Consider the following 19,262-nt stretch of genomic DNA (forward strand, 5'->3'; position numbering starts at 1 on the left):
CTACTCTACTCTATTCTATTCTATTCTATTCTATTCTATTCTATTCTATTCTATTCTATTCTATTCCATATTTTTTCTATTCTATTCTATTCTATTCTATTCTATTCTATTCTATTCTATTCTATTCTATTCTATTCTATTCCATATTTTCTGTTCTATTTTTACTCTACTCTAATCTACTCTACTCCATTCCATTCCTCAACTTACCACCAAAATTGAGCTCAATATTTATGATGTTAAGCAAAACATTTGTTAAGTGCGTTTTGCCCCTTTTACGACTTTTCTTGCCACAGTTGTTAAATGAATCACTGCAGTTGTTAAATTAGCAAAGCAGTTGTTAAGTGGCTTTACCACTGACTGCTTGCCAGAAGGTCACAAAGGGGGATCATACAACCCCAGGACATGGAAACCATCATAAACATGAGTCAGTTGCCAAGCGTCTGCATTTTGATCACCTGACCCTGGGGATGCTGCAATGGTCGTAAGTGTGAAAAACAGTCATAAGTTACATTTTTCCGTGACATTGTAACTTTGAACGGTCACTAAATGAACTGTGGTAAGTGGAGAACTACCTGTATTCAAACCCCATCTAATTCAGCCCTTCGAGGTAGGCTGGTCACTTAAAAAGACACTGCAAGGATTGCAGGAATTATTCCAGTAACGTATGATAACAGAACCTTGTCCAAGTCACTCTTTGTTCCACCTTATACTAAAGAAAATCAAGATGAGGTTCTTTGAGTTTCTTTCTCACACGCGTTTCAGTCTATGGACTGCAGAACCTCTTACCCAAATTTCTTTGAACATCTCACTCCTTCCTGGTCCAAGATCTGTTCTAAAATTCCTTGACACCACCCAACGCAAGAATGCACTATGCAGAATCCTTCAATGGAAGAGATCTCAGAGATCATACATTCTAGGCCAGGGGTAGGCAACCTTGGCTCTTTTATGACTCGTGGACTTCAACTCCCAGAATTCCTGAGCCAGCATGACTCAGCTTGCAAACTCTCCCTTTCCTCTCAGCATGGCTGGCTCAGGAATTCTGGGAGTTGAAGTCCACAAGTCATGAAAGAGCCAAGGTTCGTGGCTCGGGATTTCTGGGAGTTGAAGTCCACGAGTCATTAAAGAGCCAAGGTTTCCTACCCCTGGTCTGGATAGAAGATAGAATCCAAGGGTGGACGGGACCTCAGAGGTCTTCTCCTCCAACTTTACTCCAACTTTATACCATCCTGATTTTTGAAAACTTCCACAGATGGAGCCTGCGCAATTCCAGGAGACAAACTGTTCCGCTGATGGATTGTCCTTTTTTTCAGAAATTTCTCCTTACATCTAGGTTGGATGTCTCCTTGATAAGTTTAAGTTTTAAGTTTAAGTTTTATTTAATTTGTATACCGCCCTTCTCCCTAGGGACTCAGGGCGGTTCACAGGGCATATATAAATAACAATACAAAAGTTAAAAAAGATTAAACCAATGCCCAGTTAAAAACAATAATACAATTCTAAAACAACAATTTAAAACCCATAATCCCCCGTCAGGCCAGACCAGCTAATTCAAATAAATGGGTCTTCAGGCCACGACGGAAAGTTCGGAGGTCTGATGCCATCCGGAGCTCCACCGGCAGTTGGTTCCATAATGCCGGAGCGCCCACAGAGAAGGCTCTCCCCCTGGGGGCCACCAGTCGGCATTCCCTGACTGGAGGCACCCTGAGGAGGCCCTCTCTGTGGGAACGCACAGGGCGGAGGGGAGTTGACGCCGGCAGCAGGTGGTCCCCGAGGTAACCCGGACCCATGCCATGTAAGGACTTGAAGATCATAACCAAAACCATAAGCTTCCACCCATTGCTTCTTGTCCTGCCCTCTGGTTCTTTTGGAGAATAAGTCAATCCCCTCTTCTCCGTGACAGCCTCACCGTTCAAGAATGGTTACAGGAACCGGGCATGGCTAGTGTAGCGAAGAGAAGGACCAGTGGAGACAGGATAGCAGTGTTCCAATATTTGAGGGGCTGTCCCAGAGAGGAGGGAGCCAACCTATTTTTCCAAAGCTCCCGAAAGTCAGACAAAGAATAACGGATGGAAACTGGTCAAGGAGAGATTCAACCTAGAAATAAGGAGAAATATTCTGATAGTGAGAACAATCAAACAATGGAACAGTTTGCCTTCAAAAGTTGTGGGAGATTCTGTTCTGTTCTGTTCTGTTCTGTCCTATCCTGTCCTATCCTATCCTATCCTATCCTATCCTATCCTATCCTATCCTATCCTATCCTATCCTATCCTATCCTACCCTACCCCGTCCCATTCTATTCTATTCTATTCTATTCTATTCTATTCTATTCTATTCTATTCTATTCTATTCTGTTCTGTTCTGTTCTGTTCTGTTCTGTTCTGTTCTATTCTATTCCTGAAGATGGTTCTCCTTCCCCCCCCCCTATTTTTCCCTTCAATAGGCTAGTCACACCTAGTTCCCTCAACTGTTCATCCTGGCTTTGCAGTTTGACAGTGGACCTTTGGGCTTTTCAGTTCCGCTCAGTAGCAAACAATGCTCACCGAATGTCTTGCTTCTTTCTTCCGGTAGACGCCTCTTCCCACGTCCTGCGTTATTTCTTCACCGGTGTGTCAGAACCGGGCCACGGCCTGCCCCGGTTTGTCATTGTGGGCTACTTGGACGATCAGCAGTTTGTCCACTATGACAGCGATTCCCGGAGGGACTTGCCACGGGGGTCCTGGATTCAGAGGGTGGATGAGGATGATGCCCAGTATTGGGACTGGCAAACTCAACTCTCCCGCAGCTGGGAACTCTACTTCCAACTGAGCCTCTGGAACCGCTTCAACCATACCCCGGGTAAGTGCCAGGGAGATGGGAGCTTGGCTACAGGCTGCCTTGCTGCATGCCCACCAAGCGAGGGTTAGCCTAGAACAGGGGTAGGCAACCTTGGCTCTTTTATGATTCGTGGACTTCAACTCCCAGAATTCCTGAGCCAGCCATGCTGAGGGGAAAGGGAGAGTTTCCAAGCTGAGTCATGCTGTCTCAGGAATTCTGGGAGTTGAAGTCCACGAGTCATAAAAGAGCCAAGGTTGCCTACCCCTGACCTAGAATCTATGATCTCTGAGATCTCTTCCATTGAAGGATTCTGCATAGTGGATTTTCGCGTTGGGTGGTGTCAAGGAATTTTAGAACAGATCTTGGACCAGGAAGGAGTGAGATGTTCAAAGAAATTTGGGCAAGAGGTTCTGCAGTCCATAGACTGAAACGCGTGTGAGAAAGAATAGAATAGAATAGAATAGAATAGAATAGAATAGAATAGAATAGAATAGAATAGAATAGAATAGAATAGAATAGAATAGAGAAAATATGGAATAGAATAGAATAGAATAGAATAGAATAGAATAGAATAGAATAGAATAGAACAGAACAGAACAGAACAGAACAGAACAGAACAGAACAGAACAGAATAGAATAGAATAGAATAGAATAGAATAGAATAGAATAGAATAGAATAGAATAAAAAATATGGAATGGAATGGAATGGAATGGAATGGAATAGAATAGAATAGAATAGAATAGAATAGAATAGAATAGAATAGAATAGAATAGAATAGAATAGAATAGAATAGAATAGAATAGAATAGAATAGAATAGAATAACAAGGTTGAAAGGGACCTTATAGGTCATCCAGTCCAACCCCCCACCCAAGCAGGATAACCTACACCATTTCTGACAGATGGCAGTCCAGTGTCTTCTGGAAAGCTTCCAGTGATGAAGCTCCCAGTACCTCTAGATCAGCCATGTCAAACTCGAGACGTCACGTGACGTCACGCAATGTATCGGGACGGTTTTGCCATTGCCAGCAATGGGGTGGGCACATCTTCCGGATGATGCGTCTGGCCCGCGGGCCAGCAGTTTAACACCCCTGCTCTAGATGATCTCTATGGTATATTCTAAGCCTTTCATTATATCTCTGATACTGAGTGACCTATGCAAACATCACCTTACAGGCCTTCACACCTGGCAGTGGATGCACGGGTGTGAGCTACATCAAGATGGACGTAAAGAAGGCAGCTCTCAGTTTGGCTATGATGGAGCAGACTTTCTCAGCCTGGATAAAGAGACCCTCACCTGGACAGCAGCCAACTGGCGGGCCCAGGTCACCAAGAGGAGATGGGAGGCTGATCTGGTTTGGACCCAAAGCCGGAAGAATTTCCTGGAAGGAGACTGCATTGAGTGGCTTCACAAATACCTGAATTATGGCAAGGAGTCCCTACTCAGAAAAGGTGATGGGGCATGGGTGGTAACTTCTTAGAATGACAGTAGCTTTTGCTAGACAGTGGGGTGGACTGGATGACCTCTGTGTCTTCTTACAACTCAAGGTTTCTATGAGTTCCCTGAAAAACAGTTCTTCTCAATCGCATTCCGTGGATTCTTGGGCTGAGGGGCTGGTCTGGAATGTGTGCAGATGATGGTGTCCCACCATGGCTGAAGGACCGAATTTGCAGCCAAACCTTTGCAGGAAGTTCTCTTCTGTAAATTCCTTTCCGCTCATAAACAGTGCTGTTTTGCCGCAGTCTGATGGGCGGGGAAGACACTGGCCTCCCTTACAGGGAGGGCGTGCAGACTTAGGAAACGGAGTCAAATGCACAGGTCTAGGAGGAGATTATTCACTTTGGGGACCCAAAGGTGCTTTTTCAGGAGGCAACTGCACTTCCTTGTTTTCCTTTGAAGACGTTTCGCTTCTCATCCAAGAAGCTTCTTCAGCTCTGACTGGATGGTGAAGGATGGAAGGATTTATATTCCTTGCAGACAGCTGGTCATTTGCCTTCTTCTGGAGAGTCGTTGAGGCCACTTGGGAGGTTTTTTTACCTGTGTCCTCGGGGGTCACCTGAGTAGTGCCAATGGCTGGAGGATGTTTTCAGAAGGCCCCACACCCAGTTGCACCACTCAGGTGCAAATGGATGCTCAAGGTGACGCTTGTGTGAGTCGGGCTGCGGCCATCTGCAATGCTCATGGCGAGGCTTGTGCAAGTGGTGCTGCAGATGCCTGCGATGCTTGCGGCGATGCTCACACAAGTGGGGCCACAAACAACTGTAGCAATGCTTGCGGTGACGCTTGCACAAATGGGGCTGCGGGTGCACGCGCGCACACACACACACACACACACGCACCAGCCAGCCAGACACTCACGTGGCCCAGTGGCCAACAGGCTGAGGCCCAGTAGAGGGCCACGGCCCACAGGTTGGGGACCCCTGTCCCGAGTCTCAAGCCGTCGTTCAGTCGAGTATCAAGAACATTTCCATTTTTGCAGAGCCTCCAGTGGTGACCGTCGCCCAGAAAGGGAGCTACAATGGACTGGAGACCCTCATCTGCCGTCTACACGGCTTCTACCCCAAAGAGATTGATGTCACTTGGAGGAAGGGTGGAGAAATCCTGGAGCAAGAGACCTTCCGGGGAGGGATCACTCCCAATTCAGACAGCACCTACCACACCTGGCTCAGCATTGAGATCGACCCCAAGGAGAGGGAGCACTACAAATGTCACGTGGAGCATGATGGTCTTCTGAACCCCCAGGATTTCTCTTGGGAGAGGCCTGGTGAGTGGCTGCAGTGGAAGGACGGGGAACGTGGATGCCAGGGAGTGCATTTTAAGGCTTATTTAAAGGTCCAGTCGATCCGAATCCGACCGATTGCGACTAAGAATCCTCACCAGGTCTTATCTCGCTGCGATAAGGGTGGCAAAATCCAACTACTTTTCCACCCTCATCGCGTCCGCAGATAATCGCCCGGCTGCCGTGTTCAGGGTGACTCGCTCCCTATTAAACCAAGAGGTGAGGGAGGAACCCTTGCAGGGTCGAGCCGAGGAATTTGGTCAATATCTGCTGGATAAAATCGCTCGGATTCGAACTGGTCTGGACTCCAACTGGGCTGAGATGGAAGAACAAGACATGGACAGTCTTGTCGACGTCATCTGGGAAGAATTTGATCCTGTAACTCCTAAGGAAGTGGACAGGATTATGAGAAGGTTGAGCTCCTCCACATGCTTACTGGACCCGTGCCCTTCCTGGCTGGCCTATGCAGCTCGAGAGGCGACACGAGGCTGGTTCCTAGCGGTCATCTCTGCTTCTCTGAGTGAGGGTCACTTCCCCACCGCCTTGAAGGAGGCGGTGGTGAGACCTCTCCTCAAGAAGCCCACCTTGGACCCATCCTCTTTGAATAACTTTCGTCCAGTCTCCAATCTTCGCTTCCTTGCGAAGGTTGTTGAGAGCGTGGTGGCGCACCAACTTCCTCAGATCCTGGATGAAGCGGTTTATCTAGACCCGTACCAATTGGGTTTCAGGCCGGGCTACAGCACGGAGACGGCATTGGTCGCTCTGATGAATGATCTCTGGAGACCCCGGGACAGGGGCCATTCCTCTGTCCTAGTCTTATTAGACCTCTCGGCGGCTTTCGATACCATCGACCATGGTATCTTGCTGCGACGCCTCAGGGGACTGGGAGTGGGAGGCACGGTTCTGCGTTGGTTCTCCTCCTTTCTCCAGGGTCGCTCGCAGTCGGTGCTGACAGGGGGACAGAGGTCGACCCCGAGGCCTCTCGCTTGCGGAGTCCCTCAGGGGTCGGTCCTCTCGCCTCTCCTGTTCAACATCTACATGAAACCGCTGGGTGAGATCATTCACAGTTTTGGAGTAGGGTACCATCAGTATGCTGATGACACCCAGCTTTTTATCTCAACTCCAAACAATATCAGTGATGCCCTAGACGTGATGTCCCGCTGCCTGAAAGCGGTCCGGGAATGGATGGGGAGAAACAGGCTTCAACTGAACCCGGACAAGACTGAATGGCTGTACGTACCGGCAAGTCAGGAGATTCAGAACGTCCCACTGCTTAACATTGGGGACAAGTTACTTCCCCCTGTTGATAGGGCCCGCAACCTGGGTGTCCTCCTAGACTCGCAGCTCTCCCTGGAAGACCACATTGGAGCTGTGACCAAGGGGGCCTTCTCCCGGGTTCGACTAGTTCGCCAACTACGGCCTTATCTGGACCTGGATGCCTTACGTACAGTCACCCATGCCCTTGTGACCTCTCGCCTAGACTATTGTAACGCTCTCTACATGGGGCTGCCCTTGAGATCCACTCGGAAGCTTCAACTGGTGCAAAGTGCGGCGGCACGGACACTCTTGGGAGCCTCCCGATACTCCCATATCACACCTCTCCTCCGTGCGCTGCACTGGCTTCCGGTTGCCTTCCGTGTGAAGTTCAAGGTGCTAACAATGACATACAAAGCCCTACATGGCATGGGTCCGGACTACCTACGGGAGCACCTTCTGCCAATGTCAGCACCCCACCGTCCTGTGCGCTCCCACAGAGAGGGCCTCCTCAGGGTGCCACCGCTCAAGGAATGTCGGCTGGTGGCCCCCAGGGGGAGGGCATTCTCAGTGGGTGCGCCAGCCCTCTGGAACAGCTTACCAACCGAGATCCGGATGGCCCCTGACCTCCGTACCTTCCGTCGCGACTTAAAAACTTTCCTGTTCCAGCAGGCCGGCCTGGCATGATAGCGTTAATTGGGGTCCCAGTTTGTGTTCATTAGTGTTTCTTATTATTTTTATTGTTCGATCTGTGTACCTTCCTTCCTCTGTACACCGCCCCGAGTCCCTCGGGAGAAGGGCGGTTTATAAAAACTAATAAATAAAATAAATAAATAAATAAATAATAATAATAATAATAATAATAATAATAATAATAATAATAATAATAATATAACAACAGCAGCAGCAGCAACAACAATAATAATAATAAAGTTGGAAGGGACCTTGGAGATCATCTAGTCCAACCCCCTGCTTAGACAGGAAACCCTATACCATTTCAAACAAATATCTGTCCAGTCTGTCCTTAAAAACTTCCAGTGTTGGAGCATTTACTGCTTCTGGAGGCAGGTTGTTCCACTGGTTAATTGTTCTAACTGTCAGGAAGTTTCTCCTTAGTTCTAGGTTGCTTCTCTCCTTGATTAGTTTCCATCCGTTGCTTCTTGTTCTGCCCTTCAGGGGCTTTGGAAAATAGCTTGACTCCCTCTTCTTTGTGGCAGCCCCTGAGATATTTACGCGGTGCTCTTCTTGGCCCCGCCTCCTACAGATAATATCTAGGTTCAGATTAGAGACAGCCACCCTTTTTGCCGTTTCTTTCCTTCTGCCTGATGGCTGTGGATCGCGTGGCTTGATATATCTCAGGGAGCAGATCTGAAATTTTCAGAAACAGGATTTTATTTTGCCCGGCTCCCTGTCAGGGGCTTCTAACCAAGAACAACAATGTCAAGGTTGAATTGCTAAGTTGCCTGCTAACTTCTATCACTACTCAATTTGCCCCAGAAATAGGGAGGAGGAGTAGGAAGCATGGGGAGGAAACAGGAGTCTAAGAAGCCGTCGATGGAGCATGAGAGCCTACAAGGATGCCAAGGTCACTAACGCAGGTGTCTGAGGGAGAAGTGGACCATTCTTATAACAAACCAAAGATATATGATTGGATAATGTGAACAGCCGGTGGGTGGGGGTTAAGGGAAGCCATTGTTAACTAGGCAGATTTTTGCATGGGAAAACCAGAGCTGGTTTTGCTTCTTTAGATCCAAGACGTGTATTCAATAAAGCTTATCTTTTATGGCGCTTCAAAGCCTTGAAGATTCCTTGATTTTGAGTTCACGTCGGATGGTTAATAGACTTATTTTCCAGGTAGATTCTCAGAGTTCCCCTTATTGTGGTGAAAGAGGTTACCAGGATTCCAGGTTCTCTCTTAGAACCGATCTCTTCCCATGTGTGTTAGACATGGACACTGATTTTTTTTCCTAACGATCATTTTAAACTGTGTTCTTCTACTTGTGAGAAAGAAAATCAGGACATCTTTATTGTAACGCATGTAGGGAAATATTAAATTTAAATAGGAACCAATTCAGCTGTTGTAATGCTTGTAGCTCTTCACTTCTCAATAAAACTGCCACTTTGAGTCTTCTCGGACCGCAAGATGGGCAGTAATAAAATAAATTAGATAGATAGATAGATAGATAGATAGATGATAGATAGATAGATAGATAGATAGATAGATAGATAGATACAGTAGATAGATAGATAGATAGATAGATAGATAGATAGATAGATAGATAGATAGATAGATAGATGATAGATAGATGATAGATATGGATAGATGATAGATAGATCATAGTTTAATAATAATAATAATAATAATAATAATAATAATAATAATAATAATAAGTAATAGTTGGAAGGGACCTTGGAGGTCATCCAGTCCAACCCCCTGCTCAGGCAGGAAACCCTATACCATTTCAGGCAAATGGCTGTCCAGTCTCTTCTTAAAAACTTCCGGTGTTGGAGCATTCACCACTTCTGGAGGCAGGTTGTTCCACTGGTTAACTGTTCTAACTGTCAGGAAGTTTCTCCTTAGTTCTAGGTTGCTTCTCTCCTTGACTAGTTTCCATCCATTGCTTCTTGTCCTGCTTTCAGGTGCTTTGGAGAATAGCTTGACTCCCTCTTCTTTGTGGCAGCCCCTGAGATATTGGAACACTGCTATCAAGATAGATATAGATATAGATAGATGATAGATATATAGATGATAGATAGATGATAGATATATAGATGATAGATAGATGATAGATAGATAGATGATAGATAGATGACTGATAGATAGATGATATATGATAGATAGATAGATAGATAATAGATAGATGATAGATAGATAGATAGATAGATAGATAGATAGATAGATAGATAGATAGATAGATAAACAATCTTGCTAAAGAAAACTCTGTGAGAAACTTCTTTTGGAAAATCACTTTCAGTTGCAGGCAGTTGTTGAAATGTGAGACAAAACTGTACACAAAGGAAATTGTACCCAACCTTTCATCCAACTTTTTGCTCTTTTCTTAGTTTCATCTGCCACAGGGATCCTCGTGGGTGGCATCCTGGGTGTTCTAGCTGCTGTGGTCTTGCTGGTCATTGGGATCCTATTCTACGCCAGTAAGTAAACTGAGATTTCTTCCTCTTGGTAGAAGCTTCTTGGAGCAATTTCAGCCTCCTTCCTGCTCTCTGAGAAGAACACCTCTCTTCTAATGGGCAGTGCCCAAAGCTTACCATGTCCAATCCAACACATGTGTCACTGAGCAGAGCAATCCCCACCAATCACAACAAGGGAATCTGCCCATGGATTAATCCTGGAAGACTCCAAATAGAAAGGGCCAAGCAAGAGGTACAAAACTTCTATCTCTTTTAAACTTTTCTACATCAGTGGTCCCCAACCTTTCCGGATTTGTGGACCGGTGGAAGGGAGAAAGGAAATGGTTCCGGGCAAGCGTCGGGCATGCTGATAGCCAAATCGGGCCCTACGTTTTGCCTCAGTTTACCTTCCCAATAAGTAACCGACTCGGAAGATAATTTTAAAAGCAGTTTATTAGGGTAACCTGATAAAGTGGGATCTGTCTATGAAAAGGGAGAGAACCCCACGCCCCATCTTACATTCCTTTCCACAGTTAACACAGCAGAGAAAAATGCAAGAGGAAAGTTGATGGGGCAGGATAAAAGTAACCTCCTCTTTGCACAGGAACTCAGTTAGATGGAGTCAAACACGTTACATATTTGCATCCCATAATATCACACGTGTCCATTAAAATGAGGTCTGACATCAGAAGGGGCATAGATCGTAAGGGGAAAAGACGGTTTGGAGTTCACAAAAGAGATTAAACTGGATCCCAATTTGTACTAACAAAGGTTTTCTGATCTGGAGCTCGTCTCCAGCCTGTTTATCAGTTTAGGGATGTTAAAAGCTAATAAACTTGAACATGGGAAAATCAATCAAGTTAAAATACAAAGTAATTGTATTAGTTAGCCATTTGCAAAGTTCCATGTCATGCGCCCCTTACGCGCTGGTCTGCTGCTTGCACGGCCTGGTTCCGAACTGGCTGTGGCCCAATACCAGGGGTTGGGGACCCCTGTCTACACTGCTCAGTGGTGGCAGCCCATCTGCTACCAGTTTGTTTTTACATCTAGAAGAACATGGCAGTTGTCAAAGCGTCTTCTGAATCCAAAAGGACGTCCAGGTACCTCCAGGAGCATCTCTCCTATGTAGACATGGCCTACCCAATGCAAAATTTGAAATAGGCTCCTGTTGCTGACTTGCTGACAGCCCCTACTTTACAAGATGTAAGCAAGGCTCACCTTCTTAGCGATTAGTTGTTGTTGTTAGCTGCGAAGTTGTGTCCGGCCCATCGCAACCCCATGGACAACGTTCCTCCAGGCCTTCCTGTCCTCTACCATCTCCTGGAGTCCATTTAAGCTCACACCTACTGCTTCAGTGACTCCATCCAGCCACCTCATTCTCTGTTGTTCCCTTCTTCTATTGCCCTCAATCTTTCCCAGCATTAGGCTCTTCTCCGGTGAGTCCTTCCTTCTCATTAGGTGGCCAAAGGATTTGAGTTTCAGCTTCAGGATCTGGCCTTCTAAAGAGCAGTCAGGGTTGATCTCCTCTAGGACTGACCGATTTGATCGCCTTGCAGTCCAAGGGACTCGCAGGAGTCTTCTCCAGCACCAGAGTTCAAAGGCCTCAATTCTTTGGTGCTCAGCCCTTCTTATGGTCCAACTTTCACTGCCATACATTGCAACTGGGAAGACCATAGCCTTGACTATACGCACTTTTGTTGACAGGGTGATGTCTCTGCTTTTTAGTGTGCTGTCTAGATTTGCCATGGCTTTCCTCCCGAGGAGCAAGTGTCTTTTAATTTCTTGGCTACAGTCCCCATCTGCAGTGATCTTGGAGCCCAGGAAAATAAAATCTGTCACTACCTCCATTTCTTCCCCATCTATATAAATCTAATAAAATCTAAATCTAAATTTGCCAGGAATTGAGAGGGCTGTATGCCATGATCTTGGTTTTCTAAATGTTAAGTTTCAACCCAAATTTTGCACTCTCCTTCTTCACCCGCAACACAAGGCTCTTTAGTTCTTCACTTTCTGCCATTAGAGTGGTATCATCTGCATATCTTTCTTAGCGATTAACTCCTATCCTATAAGCCTCCTGGCCTCTCAACCTCTTGGCCTTCTAAGCTTCCGGTTCTGCTAAGAGTTGGATTGATGGCTCTTGGTCTGCCAAGAATGCTTATCTGGATGCCTAACTAATTAATTCTTGGTTTACTGTCTGTGGATTGTTATTGATTGTCAGATACAATGACTTATAACAGATGTCCCCAATCTTTCGGGTGCCAGGGACTGGTTACATGGAGAGAGCTTTTTCCGTGGACCAGAGGGGGTGTGTTTTTGTGTGCTGCCTGTATCCTGCGGATGGGGCTTTGCTTGTTTGTGTGGACCAGTTGGTGGCATGCTGCGGACCAGTATAGGTCCACGGACCAGGGATTGGGGACCCCTGACTTGTAATACCTCATGTATGGGATACATAAAACTCTGCAACCATTTCATCAATATAAAGCTAAAGTTAAAATTAAACTTTGGGGGACGGGGTGTGCCTTCAAATCAGCATGGACTCCTGGTGAATTCCTGGACAATCCCTATGGTTTTCTCGGCAAGGTTTTCATAAGGGCTTTGTCCTTGCCTGTTTCTTATGGTTGAGAGAAAATGACTGGCCAAAGTCACTCAGCCACCTTTCATGCTTAAGTTGGGACTAGAATTCATGGCCCCCTGGTTTATAACCTTAACCATTATCCTAATCTGGCCCTCAAAATTAGGACTATAATTTATACCTGTAGTTAGGCTTCAAAACTCAGTCTCCCCACTGGAGGGGAGACTTAGATGTGTATGTACCTGTTTGCTGCCATCATCTGGTGTCTTTGCAAACTAGAACTAGGTGCCACTAAATCAAAAGGCTAACCCCTGAAACTATACCGTAAGGCTTGGATAAAATATTAACTTACACATCTCTTTGTAAAGGGTTAAAAAGATTTGGGTCTAACTTTTTGTTTGTGCTTTCAGAAAAATGGCGGAAGGGCTACCAAGCTGCATCAGGTACGTGAACACGGCCTTTCTGAAATGGAAGGAGTATTTGTGGCACTCAGGAGGCCCCACCCCATTGGGGGCGGGGTCCAAATTGGCCAAGATGGCAGACAAAGCACAACAATGCTTTTACCTGCTGTACCTGCATCGAATTGGCACACATTCAAAAATGTGTCTCTGTGTGTGTGTCTATGTGTGTGTGAAAGGTTACATTGCAATACTCTTATCTGCCATATTTTCAATTTTCACTCCCCTGCACGTGTGCACACGTGCGCACGTGCACACACACACACACACACACACACACAGTGGCACTGGATGTAGCCCTGTCCCCCCAAAAAACTACATAGAATGAAGGCTACTGCTAAGCTTGTAAGCCGCCCTGAGTCTTCGGAGAAGGGCGGAATATAAATGGAATTAAAAAAAAAAAAAAAACCTCGAAGCAATCATCAGAAGAAATAGTGACAAATTGGTCCAGGTTTTGAGAAGGATGTGAGGATGGGAAATAGCAATAGCAAATAACAGCAACAACAACAGCCAACAACAACAATAATAATAAAGTTGGAACGGACCTTGGAGGTCATCTAGTCCAACCCCCTGCTCAGGCAGGAAACCCTATACCATTTCGGACAAATGGCTGTCCAGTCTCTTCTTAAAAACTTCCAGTGTTGGAGCCTTCACCGCTTCTGGAGGCAGGTTGTTCCACTGGTTAATTGTTCTAACTGTCAGGAAGTTTCTCCCTAGTTCCAGGTTGGTTCTCTCCTTGTTTAGTTTAACAGAGGGATAAACACAAGATCATATGAAGTGTTAGTACCACTTTATAATGTCTATTCTATTCTATTCTATTCTGTTCTGTTCTATTCTATTCTATTCTATTCTAGTCTAGTCTAGTCTAGTCTAGTCTAGTCTAGTCTAGTCTAGTCTAGAATAATTAAAGCATCTGGAAATATTTGGTCTCCAGAAAAGATGACCAAGGAGAAATGGGATAGGTTAAAAGAGCGAACGTGTTCTCCTGTGAAAATGGGAGAAGGTGGGTCGGAAAAAGTGGAGACTACTTTCATTTGACTACATTGACATTCCTCCTTCTTTGATTTGCAGGGAACAGCCAAGAATCTGCTTCTTCTGGCAATGGTATGTGAGAATATTTCCCTACCTGTTTTTATTTAAATTGTAATGTAATGGAAGGAGTCCCAAAGGTGCTTTTTCAGTAGGCAACTGGACTTTCTCGGGGCTTTTTTTTTTGAAGGCATTTCACTTCTCATCCCAGAAGCTTCTTCAGCTTCTGGGATGAGAAGCAAAACATCTTCAAAGGAAAACAAGAAAATCCAGTTGCCTCCTGAAAAAGTACCTTGGGGACAGCCATGACCTGGATGACGGAGAACTTCCTTAATGGAAGGAGAGGAAGAGATGCTGCTTAGGGCACAAATCGGACGAGAAGAGAAGCAGGAGCCCCCAGTGGCTTAACATAGCCAGAGGACAAAAAGTAAGGAAGAATCCACCCTGATGGATCACAGCTGGGTCAGGGAGTTGGTCTACTTAGGGTTGCAAGATTCTGCAAGCCTTAAAATAATAGTAGAATTACTTTGTCCAATCGTGTTTCCCATCGGATTTACCTGGGAGGGCTGACATCTATCTTGCAGGTCTGAAAACCACCATTTTAGCCATCTGATCAACTGAGGGAAGATAGGGTAGCAGGGCTCAGATAGCAGAAGGACTCCCACGGAAGATCGAGGGAACTTTGTCAAGGAATTGCACAGCAGCTGCCCAAATGAAGTTGGAGATGCTGACAGAAACTTGTAGTTTTATATAAAATATATATACATTCATACACACTTAAAAAGTATAAAATCTTCGAACACCAGGATGGATAAAAAAACAGTTGTTTATTGCTAAAAGATCATAATAAGCAATAAAAAGTAACCGTTTATAGCCTATCTACCTAATCTAAGCTTTCGCTGGTCCTCTGCCAGGGTCATCAGAGAAAGCATTGAAGGTTTGAAAAACCGTTGGTAAGCCTGTTTGGTTCCGCACTCTGCTCATTGGCCACGTGATGGACCTTGCTCTAGCCAATCGTGATTGTTCTGACTGTCTTGCATCGCTTCCCTTGCAATCCGGTCTTACTGTCCCTTTTTTAAACTTTATCCTCCCTATCTGTTTTGGTTTGACTACCTTAACTGATCTTGTTTTCTTTTGCTCATCCAATATCATAGCTGTTGGTATTTGTATTTGTATTTTATTGCTTATTATGATCTTTTAGTAATAAACGACTGTTTTTGATCCATCCCGGTGTTCGAAGATTTTATACTTTAAGTAAATATGCCTGGGATTCGTATTTTTAAAATTATTAAGAATTCATACACACATATTGTATATGTATATGTATGTGTGTGTGTGTATATACTGACAAAAACCTGTAGTTTTATATAAATCATTTATATATGTATGTGTATGTGTGTATATATGTATAAAAATGTATTTTACACTTATATTCACAGAAGACACAATAGTCAGGAACACAGGAACATCATGAGGTAAATCAGATAGCACACTAAAACACCAGAAGAAAAAAGGCGGGGAAAAAGGGAAACTCCTCCTTTACAGCCACAGCAACCAATCATAGCCTAGAATGCCTCATGCAGGAGCCAACCAATCAACTACAACTTTGTGTTCTGGCCCATTGTACACTTTACAGGTACCTCTATATCTCTATATCTCTATATCTCTATATCTATATCTATATATCTATATATCTATATATCTCTATATCTATATCTATATCTATATATCTATATCTATATCTATATCTATATCTATATCTATATATCTATCTATATCTATATCTATCTATCTATCTATCTATCTATCTATCTATCTATCTATCTATCTATATAAAATGGTACAGAATTAGAGCATTCCCTTCAAAAGATGGGTCCAGCTTCTGCTCCTCCTTGGAAAATTCAACAATTTATGTATGTTTTCTTTAGGCAAGAAAAACCAAATGTATAGGTATAAGAGGTGGTACCTGGCTCAATAGTAGTAACTGTAGTAACTGTGAGAGGGATCTTGGAGTCCTAGTGGACAATCACTTAAAGATGAACCAGCAGTGTGCTGCAGCTACCAAAAAAGCCAACACAATCTTAGGCTGCATTAACAGGGGTAGAATTCAAGATCACATGAAATGTTAGTACCGCTTTATAAGGCCTTGGTAAGGCCACACTTGGAATACTGCATCCAGTTTTGGTCACTATGATGTAAAAAAAAGATGTTGAGACAATGGGGGGAAAAATCACGATACGTTGTGCGATGTCGCGATACATCACGCGATGTCATGTGACATCGCAAGTTTGACATACCTGCTCTAGAAAAACTACAGAGAAGAGCAACAAAGATGATCAGGGGACTGGAGGCTAAAACATATAAAGAACAGTTGCTGGAATTACGTATGTATAGTTTAATGAAGAGAAGGACAAGGGGGGACATGATAGCAGGGTTCAATATCTCAGGGGCTGTCACAAAGAAGAGGGAGTCAAGCTATTCTCTTAAAACATCTGAAGGCAGGACAAGAAGCAATGGATGGAAACCAATCAACCTAGAAGTAAGGAGAAATTTCCTGACATTTAGAACAATGAATCAGTGGAACAACTTATCTCCAGAAGTTGTGAATGCTCCAATACTGGAAGTTTTTAAGAAGAAATTGTACAATCATTTGTCTGAAATGGTAAAGGGTTTCATTCCTGAGCAGGGGGTAGAAGACCTCCAAGATCCCTTACAACTCTGTTATTCTACTTTATCCGTCTCACATTTACTACTATTATGCCAGGTACCACCTATACCAGGGGTCTTCAAACTTGGCCCTTTTATGACTTGTGGACTTCAACTCCCTGAATTCCTCAGCTGGTGTGCCTGGCTGAGGAATTCTGGGAGTTGAAGTCCACAAGTCATAAAAGGGCCAAGTTTGAACACCCCTGACCTATACTATACCTGTGCATTTGGGTTTTTTTCCTAAATGTAAAAGAGCAACAAGGATGATTAGGGAGGATAAACCATACTGTATGTAGAACTGTTGCAGGAGTAGGGTATGGCTCGTTTAATGAAAAGAAGAACTTGGGTGACATGACAGCAGTGATCTGATATTTGAAGGGCTGCCACAAAGAAGAGGGGGTCAACCTATTCTCCAAAGCACCTGAGGGCAGAAGAAGCAATGGATGGAAACTAATTGTTGAGATATTAAAATTTAGTGGTTGGAGCAGTGGGGTTGTGCAGTGAACCAGAATGCATAGTTGTGACTGATTGGTGGTTCCTGTGCGTGTGGAGGGGGAGTTTCCCTGTTTTCCCACCTTTTTCTTTTGTGTGCCCTGTGATTTACCTGATGAAGTTCCTGCTTGCCTGACTATCTTGTTTGCTCAGTATAGAATTGTAAAATATATTTATGTAAAACTGCAAGTTTGTGTCAGTGTCTCTGACTCCATTTGGACACTGGCTGGGCAATTCCCTGACACTAATCAAGGAGAGACCTAATGTAGAACTAAGGAGAAATTTCCTTCCATTATATATTCAAGATGGACAGTATTTAATATTTATTTGTTATGTATATGTAGGGGTGTGGGTCTATACATATGTTATATATAGTATGTTTCGGTGTGCGTCATGTATGTGTTTCACTTTGAGAGCGGGCAACTAAATTTTGATGTGTGCCATTGTGCCCACAGTAAAAAAAATGACAATAAAAGTTGTCTTATCTTATTTCCTGACAATTTGTTCAAGCTTGGGTTTTTTCTTCAGCAAACATATACTGTATTTACCAAAGTAGACAACATAATTAGGGCTTTGGTTTTATGTGTGGCAGCTTGTCATATTTGTCTTGATCAGGGTTCTTGTAATGTGTGCACTTGGTTCCGATGGACCTACGTGCATTGTTTCATCGTAGACTGTTCCTATTGTTGTGTACTGGGTTCGTTGCACAGGAATGAAGATGAGGCGAGTGAGTTCAGCAAAGAGCATGGTTTATTTCTTGCAGGATCTGAACTGGAGAACTGAGCTGCAGCTGCAGCAATTTATAGCCTAGCCCCTAGGCGGCAGCCAATAGGTTTAAAGCAACCTATTGATGCGTAGGGGCAGCCAATAGCAGCACTGAAGACGGGGTGTCTGAGTTGCTGGGAGCCGTTAGCTAGCTCCAGCTTACCACTTGTGGTGTTACACTCAAGCCCAATACATTACACCCCTCCCCTCTTAGAATGAACAACATCATAGCAATAACAAAAGTGATTACAACAATACAGTTTACAAGATTTAACAATAGTGTGAATAGGATCCACTTAACAATACAATAACACACTTACACTCCTTCATGGATTGCTGCCTTGTCGTGGCGAAGGGGCTTGCGTAATTCAATGAAGCTATGAGCTATGCCGTGCAGGGCCACCCAAGGCGGAAAGGTCATAGCAGAGAGTTCTGACAAAACGTGATCCACTGGAGAAGGAAATGGCAACCTACTCCAGTATCTTTGTCATGAAAACCCTATGGACAGTACCAAAAGGCAAGATGATATGACGCTGGAAGATGAGTCCCTCAAGGCATCCAATATGCTACTGGGGAAGAGCAGAGGGCTAGTACTAGTAGTGCCAGAAAGAATGAAGCGACTGGGCCAAAGCCAAAAGGACGCTCAGCTGTGCATATGTCTGGTAGTGAAAGGAAAGTCCGATGCTGTAAAGATTTTTTCTCCATAGGAACCTGGAATGTAAGATCCATGAATCAAGGAAAGCTGGACGTGGTCAAACAAGAGATGACAAGACTGAACATTGACATCTTAGGTATCAGCGAACTAAAATGGACAGGAATGGGTGAATTTAATTCAGATGACCATCAGGTATACTACTGCGGGCAAGAATCCCTCAGAAGAAATGGAGTAGCCTTCATAGTCAATGAAAGAGTAGGAAAAGCAATACTGGGATACAATTCTCAAAATGACAGAAGGATCTCAGTTCGAATCCCAGGCAAACCATTCAATATCACAGTAGTCCAAGTCTATGCCCCAACCACCAGTGCTGAAGAGGATGAAATATACCAGTTCTATGAAGCCCTACAGCACCTTATAGAACTAACACCAAAAATGATGTCCTTATCATCATGGGGGATTGGAATGCTAAAGTAGGAAGCCAAAAGATAACTGGAATAACAGGCAAGAACTAAAGAGCCTCTTGTTGCGGGTGAAGAAGGAGAGTGCAAAAGTTGGGTTGAAACTTAACATTAAGAAAACCAAGATCATGGCATCTGGCCCTCTCAA

The 19,262-nt window shown here is 44.4% G+C and overlaps 1 protein-coding gene across 1 annotated transcript in view; it reads left to right on the forward strand.

The window, feature by feature from the left end:
* The window catches only part of LOC310633315 (major histocompatibility complex class I-related gene protein-like), a gene marked incomplete at its 3' end in the record, with an annotated part of 15,545 nt that extends 1,427 nt beyond the window's left edge, over positions 1–14,118 (forward strand). The window contains exons 2-7 of the mRNA XM_083351017.1: positions 2,569–2,835; positions 3,990–4,265; positions 5,294–5,578; positions 9,911–10,000; positions 12,959–12,991; positions 14,078–14,118. Of these exons, the coding sequence (XP_083207143.1) occupies positions 2,569–2,835; positions 3,990–4,265; positions 5,294–5,578; positions 9,911–10,000; positions 12,959–12,991; positions 14,078–14,118 (992 nt within the window). The remainder of the gene's footprint in view (positions 1–2,568; positions 2,836–3,989; positions 4,266–5,293; positions 5,579–9,910; positions 10,001–12,958; positions 12,992–14,077) is intronic.
* Between the last annotated feature and the right edge of the window lie 5,144 nt (positions 14,119–19,262).

Source organism: Vipera ursinii (assembly GCF_947247035.1).
Source record: "Vipera ursinii genome assembly, chromosome: 2".
NCBI lineage: Eukaryota > Metazoa > Chordata > Lepidosauria > Squamata > Viperidae > Vipera > Vipera ursinii.